The 11,995-nt window shown below is 54.6% G+C and overlaps 2 protein-coding genes across 3 annotated transcripts; one reads left to right on the top strand and one right to left on the bottom strand.

The window, feature by feature from the left end:
- The first annotated feature begins 259 nt into the window (after nt 1–259).
- On the top strand, nt 260–1,329 carry TMEM125 (transmembrane protein 125). The gene has a single exon (XM_051625689.1). It carries the CDS (start codon nt 346–348, stop codon nt 1,006–1,008), a length of 663 nt encoding a protein of 220 aa, XP_051481649.1. The 5' UTR covers nt 260–345; the 3' UTR covers nt 1,009–1,329.
- Nucleotides 1,330–5,706: 4,377 nt separating this feature from the next.
- On the bottom strand, nt 5,707–9,577 carry C7H1orf210 (chromosome 7 C1orf210 homolog). 2 transcript variants are annotated; one of them, XM_051625688.1, is made up of 4 exons: nt 9,392–9,577; nt 7,717–7,876; nt 6,921–7,067; nt 5,707–6,471 (listed from the first exon to the last, which is right to left on the bottom strand). In XM_051625688.1, exons 1-4 carry the CDS (start codon nt 9,476–9,478, stop codon nt 6,140–6,142), a joined length of 726 nt encoding a protein of 241 aa, XP_051481648.1. In that variant the 5' UTR covers nt 9,479–9,577; the 3' UTR covers nt 5,707–6,139. The 2 variants fall into 2 exon arrangements, with proteins under 2 accessions (XP_051481648.1, XP_051481646.1); XM_051625686.1 differs by having other exon boundaries at nt 7,717–8,224.
- Between the last annotated feature and the right edge of the window lie 2,418 nt (nt 9,578–11,995).

The raw sequence follows: 11,995 nt of genomic DNA on the forward strand, positions 1-11,995 counted from the left end.
TTAATGATATCTTCTCTTCTTGACTCTTTCAGATTAAAGACACAGGAGAGGAAGGACGCAGCCCTGGTTGTTCCCTTACCGTGCTGTTCTGGGGATGCTGCACCATGTCCTGAAGCCCTGCTGAGGGTGCGTGCTCAGCCCCAGCACACGGACCATAGCTGTCCAGGTGGCACTGCTGCAGAAGTGAGTTCCTCAAGGCTCCAAAGAATGAGGCAGCATTGTCCCTGCTTGAGAAATGCAACTGCCTTTGCAACTGCTGCTGCCTTGACCCTCCACTTTGCTCTAAGGGTGTAGATTCACCTGTGCAACAACTGCATCGTGCCCCTCCCCACCCAGCCACCCACCATGCCGGAGCTGGCAGAGCTGAGCAGCCCCCGCACCCCTGCCGATGCAGACCACATCCAGAGGAACATCTTGGAGGAGCATGTGGAACTCTGGTGGTTTCAGGACCCCAAGAAGTCCATCCTGTGCTACGGGATGGCTGTGGTGCTGATCCTGGCCTGCGGGATCGGGGGCATCATCCTGCTGTATAGCACGAGCAGCAGGTCCGGGGAGTGGCGGCTGGCTGTGGGCACCACACTCTGCCTCCTGGCCCTCCTCGTGCTGCTGAAGCAGCTGCTGAGCTCTGCAATCCAGGACATGAACTGCATCCGCAGCCGGGACCAGATCGAGCTCCTGAAGAGTGGGGGCTTCTCGGACTGCCTGGTGCTGCTGCTCAGTGCCCTGGTGCTGCTGGTCTGTGGGGTCGTGCTCACCATCCTCTCCACCACAACCATGCAGCTCAGCTCTGCACGGCCACTGGCCAGCATGTTCACCAGCGGGGTTGTCCTCCTGAGTGCTGGCAGTGCCATCCTCCTCTGCCTGCTGCTCTACCTACTCTGCACCTCCTGCCACCAGGCTGCTCCTCGAAGTCTGGAGACCGGCGAGATTCGTGTCTTCACCATCTCTGGCCGCCTCACTGCAAACAGGCGCCTTCCTCCCACCTCCAGCATGGCCAACCTGATCTGATCCAGGACACCTTTGCGTGAGCCTCACTGGATACCATCTGTCAGCAGGGCTTGTGCCAGCCTTTCCCCAAGGAAGGGTGGGCCTTGCTGTGTGCCTTGTGCTTCTTCCAGAGATGACTGGCATGTGCTTTGCCCCAGGCTGATGGTGTGGCAGGGCCTTGGGGTGCCTGCACGGGCTCTGTGGCCTGGCATTAGGAGCACGGTGCTGGTCAGGTTGGTGTATTCACTCCACTAAGCCTCCTGCGACAGCTGCTGCCTGCCCGGCTGTGACCCCATCACAGAGTTAAGGTGAGCCCATCCTGTACCTCTGGGGACCCCAGTAGTTGCTCGGTTCCTGCAGCTCCCAGGGCCACTTTGTGCACTCTCCTGGCAGGAGAGGCTGCAGTTGTGGGTAGTGTAAAACCACCCTGTGCTCTGTGCAGAGACACCAGCTCAGACCCATGTCTCAGACGGCACCAGCACTTGCTGCCTCTAAGCCCGTGAAGACGTGTACACCCTGAGCATGCCACGATGCTCTGTGCTGTGCGTCCCTCCCTCTCAGCCTGCAGGGCCCCTGAGCAAGAGCAGAGCTTTTAGCAGCAGATGAATGGCAGGAAATATTCTGCATGCCAGCAGGCGGGCAGCACAAGCAAAGGGAGCTCGGAGGGAGATGCAAGGGCCACTCCCGAGAAAGCACCTGTGTGTCTGTGGGAGGGAGCATGGGATTAGCTTGCGATTCTGTGGGTCAGAACCCCCAGTATGGCTGGACCTCACAAGAAATGCCATTTGTATTTGCAATGCCAGGATCTGTTCCAAAAATACATCTTTTATGGATTATAAAAGGGGCAATCAAGGAGTGTCGGTGTCAAAGTCCTGATAGGTTTTCAGTGCTGGACTGTGTGCCAGGACTGTTATCACACCAGTGAGCTCCAGCCACATAAGCCACTAACATCAAGGTGCAGTCACTGGGGGATGGTGGTGAGATGCCCGAATCCTGGAGCTGGGGCTGCTGTGAGGGGTGGGCGCTGTTGCCCTCTGACAGGAATTTCCCAAGCAGAAGAATCTCTGGGGCTGTGGGAGTACTGCAGCTCACCGCAGTCCCTGCCTATTCCCACACTCTTTCTGTCTTCCAAGTGCTGCAGCTACTGCTGGGCAGAAAAGTTCTTCTGCTACTTCTTGGGCCTTACCTGGAGCTGTTTGGGTGTTTTATCCCTACAAGTTGTCTATCACAGAGATGTCTTTCCCAGAGGCAGACTAACAGCTCTCCCCCAGGAGTTTCTCCTGTGACTTGAAGCTAATTTACCTGTCAAAATTCTAATTTCCTTCATAGACCCATGAACCATTTAACTTCCTTTTTCCATGGACACAGATCCTAACATCCTAGAAAAGCTGTTCCTGTGCAGCTTCCTCTTCATCTTCCCTCCCTCTCCTGTTTCCCCCTCACTGGAGCTGCTCTGCCCCAGCTGTTATTTTTACTTATTACTTGCCAAGTTCCCTCTGCAATGGAACAAGACTGAGCTATTATTTTTTGGTGCCTGGCAGCAAATGTATTTGGAAGAGGACAGTAGCTCATTCCCCGAGTAAGAGTACGAATCACTGTCTGTGTTACACCTGGAGGCACTGTCAGCATCAGGTATAAAATGGAGAATGAGGACTTCATCCCTCAGCAGTTCCAGACCACACCAACCTGATGCACTCAGACTGCATGAGGGCACTTCTGTTTTCATCTGATCTTGCCCAGCTCCTGCTGGCTTTCCTTGTCCCTGAAGCATTGGATTGTTTTCCCCAAGTACAGGAACACAATTTTGGCTTTTCTTCTCTGGATCTCTGCTATTTCTACATTTTTCTCTGCCACTTTCACATCATCCATAGAATTTATTAAACTGTTGCTTCCTCCTCTCTCTGCATCACTTCCCTTAATTTGCCCAAGAGTTCAGGATATGTTACTAAGCTCAGGTCCTTCTGTGCTAAATCCTCTGCAAAGCAAAGAGCCGTCCTTCCTCTCCAGGCTGTTTGACCCCAGGTCCAGCAGGGACCTCAGTGCATACCCAGGGAGGGACAGGCCAGAGCTGGACAGTTTTGCACCACCACTGTTGCTGCTGCTCTGCACACCTGTGTCAGTGCATGTGTAGTTGTGCCAAGCTGTACCACCTCTGCCTCCATCAGTGCTTTAGCAGTTACTCCCTGGTCCCACAACCTGCAGGTGCACACAGGCTGCAGCTGCCTGCACACCAGCTGTTTTGCACATCTGGACATTTCTGTGAAGATGCGTGACTGTGCCCAGCTGGCAGCTGTGTGCTGCCTCATGTCACTGTGAATCCTCCTCTCCATAGCCCTTCCAACATGTGCCCCAAGTGCCCATCAACTGTGCCAGAAAAGGATGCCTGGGGGGAGTGTCAGCAACTCGAGGAAATAACAGCTACCAACAGGCTGTCCTTGAAGATGGCAGTTTGGTGCCTGGCTGCCCAGATGGCCAGCCTGTACTGCCCTGTCACTGACTCACCTCTGCAGCAGTGCTGCTGGTTTGCTCCTTTCTTGGTTCCCATGCTGTATGTGGAAATACATAATAAAGCATTACAGAAGTCAACTGTGTTGAAGGCTGATGCGTGAGTGCTGGCTTCTCTGTGGAGCAGGAGGTGGCAAAGCTGTGAAGCTGGCCTCTGCTCAGGCTGAGCTCAGGGTAGAAATCGTGACAGCCCAGGGTCCCTCCTGTAGCTGTGGTTTTGGCTCATCAGCTAATGTGGCAATGCTACCACAGCCCCCCATCTGCAGGTACTTATTTTCTGAAACACAGCTCCCACCTCCAGATGTGTGTGCATCTCCTTCTTGAGGACCTAGATGTAGCCAGTTCCCCTTACTGCCGCTCTGTGAACCCAAGATCTTCCCATGCCCCTGAGCGCTGCTCAGGGGACACACACAGAGCCTCCTGAGTTATGTCAGTGCCAGCTGGTTTGTTTACAGAGAAGCTATTTCACCCTGTGGTAGGGCTTGGAACCTGTCTGCCCACATACCTACTACTGCTCCCATCTGTCAGCAGCAACCTTGGCCCTTTCAGCAGCTTCCTGGTGGGACCCCCTCTTGAGAAAGCTCCTCCTTTTCTGATTGACCCCCTTGTATTCCCAGCTCTGCATGACAGATGCATTCCCCATATCATCCCCTGGCAGCAGCTGCCAGGCTCCTACCTGCTTGCACTGGAGCTGCCTGGAGAAGGGGGAGAGGCACTGCCATGGGACTGGGGCTCCCTGCACATGTGAAGAACCAGCTGTGTCTGGTTGGTTAAAGAATAAACGGTTGGGCCTCCCAACAGTATCAAAGTAGATAAGTAACCCACTACCAGGTACTGAGGGACAAAACTGAGTGAGATCCCAGATAAATAAGCCTGGGAAGCAGTTGTATTTTTAATATAAGACAGCTCTGAGACCAAAAGTAAAATAGTGCATCTCACACAAATTCATGGGATTGAAAAGCATATTGGAGAGCCCATAAAATACCTTCCAGAAGATAAATGGAAAGTATTTTCCCAGCCCTCAGATTTAAGTCTCCTATCTGACCTGAAAGATGTTAGAAAGTTCCAAAAGTCACAGCATAGATTGCATTTTCACAGGTAGTTGTAAAGATGAGCCCAGAAGGCTAAACATGAGGCAGTGACTGCAAAAGCAAAGCTCAGTTTAGAAATACAGCATTTAAGAGTGAAAACTGGCAGACCATAAAACAAGCTAGCAGATTTTCCTCCTCCTCCTGGCTTCAAACAGCACATTCCCTCTCTGGCAGGTGCTTTAAATCACTGACCTGTATTGTCCATCCAACACCTAAGCCAAGTGTCTCCTTTATTTATATTCTCTGATGTGTATTGTTTATTTTTGTATACACTGTGCTAAGTGTCTCAGTAAGTAGAGAAATAAAAAGGCATTTTACAGTGAAATGGAGGTTTGAAGATGGGGGAATTAGCCACGTGGCAGGGCTGCAAAAAATGCCACGATGATGCTTCATGCTCTGGACCATGATGGAGACATTCCTGGGCTATCAGGGACAGTAACAACCAGGCTGTGCCCTGGGAAACCCTCCCAGCCGGATGGAGGTATTAGCCTTATTAATCACTCACTGAGGGTGAATGCCACTGCTGCTCCCTGCTTTTAACTCCACCGTGATTCACGTGGACATAACCAGCTACAGCAGAAACAATGTGGAGTTACCTTAGTCTCGTGCTGTTCATTGTACCACAAAGATGACAGGAATGCAAAAATTATAATGTTTGTGTAACTCCATGGTTCGAGGCACAGACAGGACTCTGTCACGGGTGCCAGGGGACAGGGCTGCCTCAGCCCAGCGCACGTGCCTGCCTGATGCTGCAACTGGTGCTGCCAACAAGTTCGTTCAGCTCTGCAGAGCTATGAGAAACATAAGTGCCTTTCTATCACGTCTTGCTGGAGAGGGAAGAGAAAAAACTGGGAAGGAACAAAGCAGGAAGCAACGCTGGAAAGATGCGCACAGAAACGCTGTGACGACGCGCCAGGGCTGCCTGCGCCAGATCAAGTAACAACTTTGTTTGCGCAAGGTCTGTTGTGCCACAGACCTGTTCTGTCACCACCGCAGATAACAAGGAACGTATTCATGGTCCTTGAACGCACATGCAAAAAAAGCCGCACCCCAGCTGTGGGGCTGGAGGTCTCCTCCTGACTCCGCCACTAGGCGAGCCCCAACAAACCACCGCAGGCAAAAGCAGGGTTTAATGATGATTTAATCACACCCTGAAGAGACAACACACTGAGGGACAGAGCAGGGCTGGGTCTGACTCCATGGGAAAGTGGGGGCAGCGTCCAAGACCCCGCAGGGAGCACCAGGGCAGGTTCCTCTTCCCATCCAACCAGGCGGCCCAGGTGTAATAGGCACCATCTCCTTCATCCTCATCAGGGCCAGGAGAGCAGCTCCAGGTACAGTGTCCTGGTGTCAGTGCAGCCCCGCTGACATCACACTGGAGCACCATGAGGACAGCTGCCTTCAGCCTCCATCACCACGCCTGGCTCACTCCTCCTTTGAGCCCATGCCCCAGCTGCATGGGCTCAAAAGCTGAGGGCTGGTGGGAAAGGGCAGGAAGGGGATGGAGGTGGAGAGGTCCGCAAAAGGCTGCAGTGGCAGTGGCCTGGGCTGCAGGCTCATATGGAGAGATGCAACTCCCGCTCCCTTTCCTCTGGCAGCGGCTCACTTAGCTGGATGTAGTTGTCCTCGATGAAGCCATCATCATCCTCAGCTTGCAGGTCGGCAGCACCAGGCATGGGCTGGCTCTCGCCACTGCCCTCCTCCATGGGGCAGCCTCCAATCGAGCCGGTGTCGGGCAGGGGCCGGTGGCGGTAGCTGGCGAAGTGCTTGTGGAAGAGCTTGCACTTGGCAGCCAATGCGATCAGGATGGAGATGCCAACTGCTGCCACCACGATGCCCACCAGGTACGGCCAGCTCCTTCCCCCCTTCCCAGAGGGCAGTGTGGTTGCTGTGGTGCCGGAAAGGCATGTCAGAGTGTGGTGGGTCAGCCACTCAGCATACCCACCACCCCTCAGCAGCCAGCCCCATCCATGCCTGTGGCACGTAGCCAGCACTAGATGGCTTTCATTAGGAGCAACAGAAATGTTCTTCACTAAGGAGTAGTAGCTACCAGGCGTGTGAACTCTGGGGAAAATGGCCAGACAGCTCTGATACTGCTGCCCATCACTGTGGAGTCTGTGTTCTGGCATTTGCTAAATTTTCTGTTCCAAAGCCAGCAAACACCTCCAGGTGGTGGCCACCCTCCCAATCCAGCCACTGCATCAGCAGTGTCCGGGCAGCCCGAGCCCCTGGGACTGTGGGGCAGAGGAGGGTGTCTTTGCTTGCTGCCCCCTCTGGGGTGAGAGAAGGCAGGAGGAAGCTAGACCTTAAGGACATCCCTGTAGCTGCACAACTTACTGTTGCTCTGGGTCACTGTGATCTGCTGCACTGTGCTCACCTCCCGAGGAAACCGCTGCTTCATCTGGCAGGCCAGGTCCTGGGAATCCAGAGCTGCGATCGCCTGGCCCTGCAGCCCTGGGGGAGATGTGCAGGTCACCTGCACAGCTGGGAGACACAAGGGCTAAGGTGAGACTGGGGATCTTTGCCCATTCTCTCCACAGTTTAGAGAAGGTGCTCCCTGCTTGGTCCTGGGTTGGTAGGACGCATCGCAAGGTGCTCCTGGCTCTGCCCTCCAGCCTTGCCAGTCCTCAGCACATTGAAAAGCACAAGCAAAGAAAAATTCCCTGAGTGGGGAACTGTGCAAGTGTGTGACCATGATTAGGAGGCTCCTTTTAATTGGCTAATGCCAAATTCATGGACAGTGATAGAACCTCCACTGTCACAGGGCTGCTCTTGCTTGGTAGCAGAGCTCAGAGAGTTGGAGCCTAATCCTGCTCCACAGGAGGATCTGCCAAGTGCTCAGCAGCTCTTGGAAGTATGGCTACTACATGTAGACACATGAAGTTGGATTTATGTATTTTCCAGAAGAATGGCTAAATTATCCTGTCTGGTGTTTCTATAAATCTTTGGTATCCTGTGTAACTGCAAGCAAGAAACTGACATGTTCTGGTTTTGCGTCCTCAACAGCGTGGGAGAGGTCCTTCAAGTGCCATTCAGAACCTGCCCAGGGGTTGGAGCAGAATTGAGTGTGACCCCTGCACCCAGGCTTCCTCCTGCCCGACATCTTTCCTGTCACCGACCCTCACCTGCTCACCTTTCCTGCGCTGTAGCCACTGCTGCAGAGGGTGCACGGTGCAGTTGCAGACCCAGGGGTTCCCTTCCAGCCAGACCTGTGGGACTGCTTCCATCAGCTGCAGGCTCAAAGTATTCACAGAGACCAGTGCATTGTGCTGCAGGTCCAGGTGGAAAAGAGCCTTCAGTGGCAGGAAGAAAGAGACCTCAAGCTCTTGTAGATTGTTATTTCTTAGGAGCAGTGTGTGCAAGTTTCCCAAGCCCTTGAAAGCATCTGTGTGGAGGTAGGCGATGCTGCAGCTGCTAAGGTCCAGCAGGCGCAGTGCCCCGAGGTTGGAGAAGACTGCTGGGCTCAGTGTCAGCAGAGCATTGCTGGAGAGGTTGAGGGAGCGCAGGGAAGGGAAATGCATCAAGAGAGTCCCGTGATGGGGCATGACCAAAGAGTTGAAGGAGAGGTCCAAACCAGTGATATTTCCTGGAAGGGAACTTGGAGCATGCAGAAGGCTCTTCCCATTGCAGTCAGCCCATCCCTGGGAAAAGAGATGCTGTCTGAGATGGGCTCTCTGTGCTGGGGAGGATCTCTAGACTGAGACTCTCCAGAAGTTCAAATGTCTTAATGAATTACTCTTGCAGAGTTTTAAAAAAAAACAAACAGCTGTAAACAAAAAACACATGGGCTGCCAGTTTGGAGTGGGCCAGGATAAATGGAGAAAGGCAAGCAGGACAGCCCAGGACTGAAAGCAGCCAACCTGAAGAAGTAAAGGAAGAGCATGGAGAGCTGGGGAAAACAGAAAGACAGGATGGGTATGAAGGGACCAGGAATTTAACAGCATGGATGGGCACCCTGCTCAATGCAGTGTTTGGGCCCTGCAGGCAGAGATGCCATGCTGAAAATTCACTGCGATCTGTAGTCCCAGGTTTCTAGGTCTGGCTGCTTTCCAGCTAGCTGCCCTTTCTGCTTCTTTGCCTCTCGCGTGATCACCTCTCCTTTCATCCAGTTCCTCCACCCCTCCAGGGCCTGTTCCTCATGTTAAGTCCCTGCTGTTCCTGCTCACTTGAGAAATGGCTGTACTCTTACAAACCTGGGCTGCTGAGGACTGGGTTATAATAGGGGTGAGCTACAGAGGCACCACACAGGTCCTGTCCCAAGCTCAGGGAAAGCTGGGCTCAGGGAAGCTGGGGAAAATAGTGCAAATGTTTTGAGGGAGTATCTGAGAGCTTGGTGAGCAGCACTGTGCTGTGCCATCTGCCTGTGAAAGCCACTTTTCCTGCTTCCTCCCAGGAAGGAGGGAGGAAGCCTGGCAGGGCCAAGGCGCTGGCTGCAACACTTGTCCCTGCAGGATAGATTTGTTGTATTTCCTGATCCTTGCCAGGTGCTCTGTGATCCTGACCCCACGGTCAGCCTGGCCTGGCTTGGTCACTGCATCACTGCATGTGAGAGCAGAGTGAGGGGCTGGGAGCCCCTGAGGACTGTTCCTCACTGCTGCTCTCCGTGCAGTACCCCTTACGATGGCCACAGCCAAGAGATACCCTCCCCCCCCAGCCTCCAGAGTGAGAAACACGTCGGTTTTCATGTCTCAGGCTGTGCAGAGCAAAAGCTGCCCAGCACATGGTGCTGTGACCCCAGCGGTGCCGGCAGGACCGGGAGAGGGGTGGCCCTGCCCACTGCCCACACTGGAGCCCCATCTCCCCCCTACCTGGTGGTCGAGGCTGCAGGGATGTCCCATCACCACGGACCAGGCGCAGAGGAGGCTGCAGACCCCGAGCAGGCAGGCAGGAGCCATTTGGCTCCAGGAAACTGCCGTCCAGAAAAAACAAATCGCAGGGAAAGTTGGGAACCCGGAGGAGCCGGCCGTGCTGGGCGAGGTGTGGCCGCGGCCGGACAGCCCCAGGCCCCCGCCGAGCCCCGCGTCCCCGCAGCCCCGGGAGCCTGCCCGGCTGCCGCCCGGCCCCGCGCCCTCCCGCGGGCTGCGGCGGGTGAAAGGTGGCGGCACCGGTTACACATTAACCACCGCGCCCCGCCGCCTCCCACCCGCTGCCTCCCGTCGCGGGTGACCGGGGGGCCTCCAGCACCGGCCCGGTGGACCGTGGGATGCCGCGGGGGCCGCCTCGGTGGGAACAGAGCACCGGGAGGTGCTGAGGCCAGGGGAGGAGGAGGAGGGAGGGGGCATTTCTGTGGCACCCTCCCCAACACGGCCGTGCTGGAGCGGAGCAGCCCGAGCCCAGCCCCGGGGCTGTGGCAGCCGCCCTGCCCTGCGCCCCGCACCCCGCACCCCGGCAGGGCACGCCGCAAGCCTCGGCTGAGGGAGCTGCGGCTGAGGCAGGAGAAAAGTGTCCCGCAAGAAAATAAAATCTTTACTGGGATTCAGGCGGAAAGGTGTTTAAAACGTGCAGCCAACAGGCAGGTTGGCTAATTCACTAATAAAAATGTGACTTCCCTGAGTAGCACCCAAGGGCTCTGGAGGTTCCAGAGGACTGGGGTGCCTCAACGCCTCCAGCAGGAGGGAGCTCCGAGCTCTCTTCCCCACTCCCCATTCCTGCTCCCGCTCCGCCACAAGAAGCTGCCTGCCAACAAGAGCACTGGGATCCTGCGGGTTCCACCCCTGCAACAGCCGGGACAGGGCGGCTCCCCCTTCACCCTTCTGCCGAGAGCTCCTCAGTGGCTGTGTGTCCCACCCTTTCCTCAGGGAAAGGGCTTCCCAGCCTATCCTGCATCCTGCAAGTGTGTGGTGGATGCAAATGCAGCCAGGCAGCTGCCTGTGACCAGGCATGCTGGGAATGCTCAACCACCCCGATCCCAGGTTGCTTTTACACCTGGCACCAGCAGCCCTTAACCTGGCCTTGCAGGGCCTCCTGGGGCCCCAGTGTGCACGTAAAATGAAACAAATGGCCAGAAAATCAGTGCTAGAAAATGTTGCTGAGACAGCCCAGCCCATCAGTGGATTCACAGGGCGTTTGCGTTTCCTATCAGGAAACATATCGGTGTGTTATGGTTTCTGGCATGCGGTGCTGTGCATTAGAACGTGCAAATGATAACAAAAAGGGGTATTTTTGTCACGGTTTTGTTTTTGGTTTTTTTTTAGTCTGTTGTGATTCAGCAAAAAGTTGAGGTCTGTGAATTCAGCAGAAATTCAGGTGTTTTCTTTGTGCCGTGGGTTGTGCAGCTGGAGCTTTCCATATTAGAGGAAAGCAAGTGTGATGATTTATTTTTCCTGGGCTCGGCTGCACCCAGTTCCCTGGTTGCTCCTCTGGAGATATATAAGTTTAAACTGGAGCTGTAGGGTCCTGGTTGGATTTCCCTAGAAAACCTCCCAGAAAGGTTTCCCACCTCACCTCCAACCCAAAGGATCTGAACAGATAGACACCTCATCCAGGTATTCCTAGAAAAAAATGTAATGGGACAAATCGGCTTGGGTCAGATTCCTTGATGGATCCCTGAGAGGGGCATCACTTCATGTGAAGAGCTGAACCAAACAGCTCCCATTCCCTAAAAGAGCAATGTGCTGGTTCCCCCTGGGCCATAAGAAAAGCCCTGCTGTGCTCCCTGGAGGGGCAAGCTGCAAGTCCCACAGTTGCAAAGCCTTTCCATAAAACATGCTGGTTCTGTGTAAATTATCTTGATCAAACAGATGCTTGTATTGGAGGACATTTCACAGAGTGCGTCTAAGTCCCGGCTCTATGTGCTGCTGGGGGAGCATGGAACAAGTTGCTCCCCAGGCACGGCACATGTAAGCATACAGTGGCACAATGGCAATGACAGTTCTGAGCTTGATCGGACTCTACAGCCAGTGAACTAGGGGAAGAAGCCATTTATTTATCTATTTTTATGTCTAACCCCTTCCTGCAGCTGTACTGAGTGCACTGATGAGTCCTTGACCCAACACACTTGCAAATGAGCTTGGAGTCAATCAGGTAAATGGGGAGGTGGGATTCCCTAGGAGAGCACCAAGGGCAGGAGGAACCAGTCTCGGCTGCCCAGCCCCTCTGCCCCCTGCAGTGGGACGGCCTCGTACTCTGCAGTTACAGTAGGATTGGGCCTTAGATGCCCTGGGGGTCCTCCCAAAAAAAGAGCCCCTCTCCTACACACAGCCCACAGCAAAGCACTGTGCTTAGTCTTCCAGGCAAATGGGCACAGCTGAATCTGATGTTCATGTTTTTCAGCTGCTCTCCATCCCTGCTGTGGCTGGGTGGCTGCACTGGGGGAGCCCCTGCTTGCTGCCATCCCTCCTCGGCACGCCGCGGGTACTGGAGCGCGCTGTAAATAGTCGGAAGCGATGAATGGATTTCCCCTTCCTCTCCAT

Source organism: Apus apus, chromosome 7 (genome assembly GCF_020740795.1).
Source record: "Apus apus isolate bApuApu2 chromosome 7, bApuApu2.pri.cur, whole genome shotgun sequence".
Classification (NCBI taxonomy): Eukaryota; Metazoa; Chordata; class Aves; order Apodiformes; family Apodidae; genus Apus; species Apus apus.

Coding starts and splice junctions, on each gene's coding strand:
- C7H1orf210 (XM_051625686.1), bottom strand. CDS start 9,478: ATGGCTCCTGCCTGCCTGCTCGGGGTCTGCAGCCTCCTCTGCGCCTGG. Junction 8,225..9,391: donor CCTGCAGCCTCGACCACCAG/GTAGGGGGGAGA, acceptor CTCTTTTCCCAG/GGATGGGCTGACTGCAATGG. Junction 7,068..7,716: donor GTGGCTACAGCGCAGGAAAG/GTGAGCAGGTGA, acceptor TGTGTCTCCCAG/CTGTGCAGGTGACCTGCACA.
- TMEM125 (XM_051625689.1), top strand. CDS start 346: ATGCCGGAGCTGGCAGAGCTGAGCAGCCCCCGCACCCCTGCCGATGCA.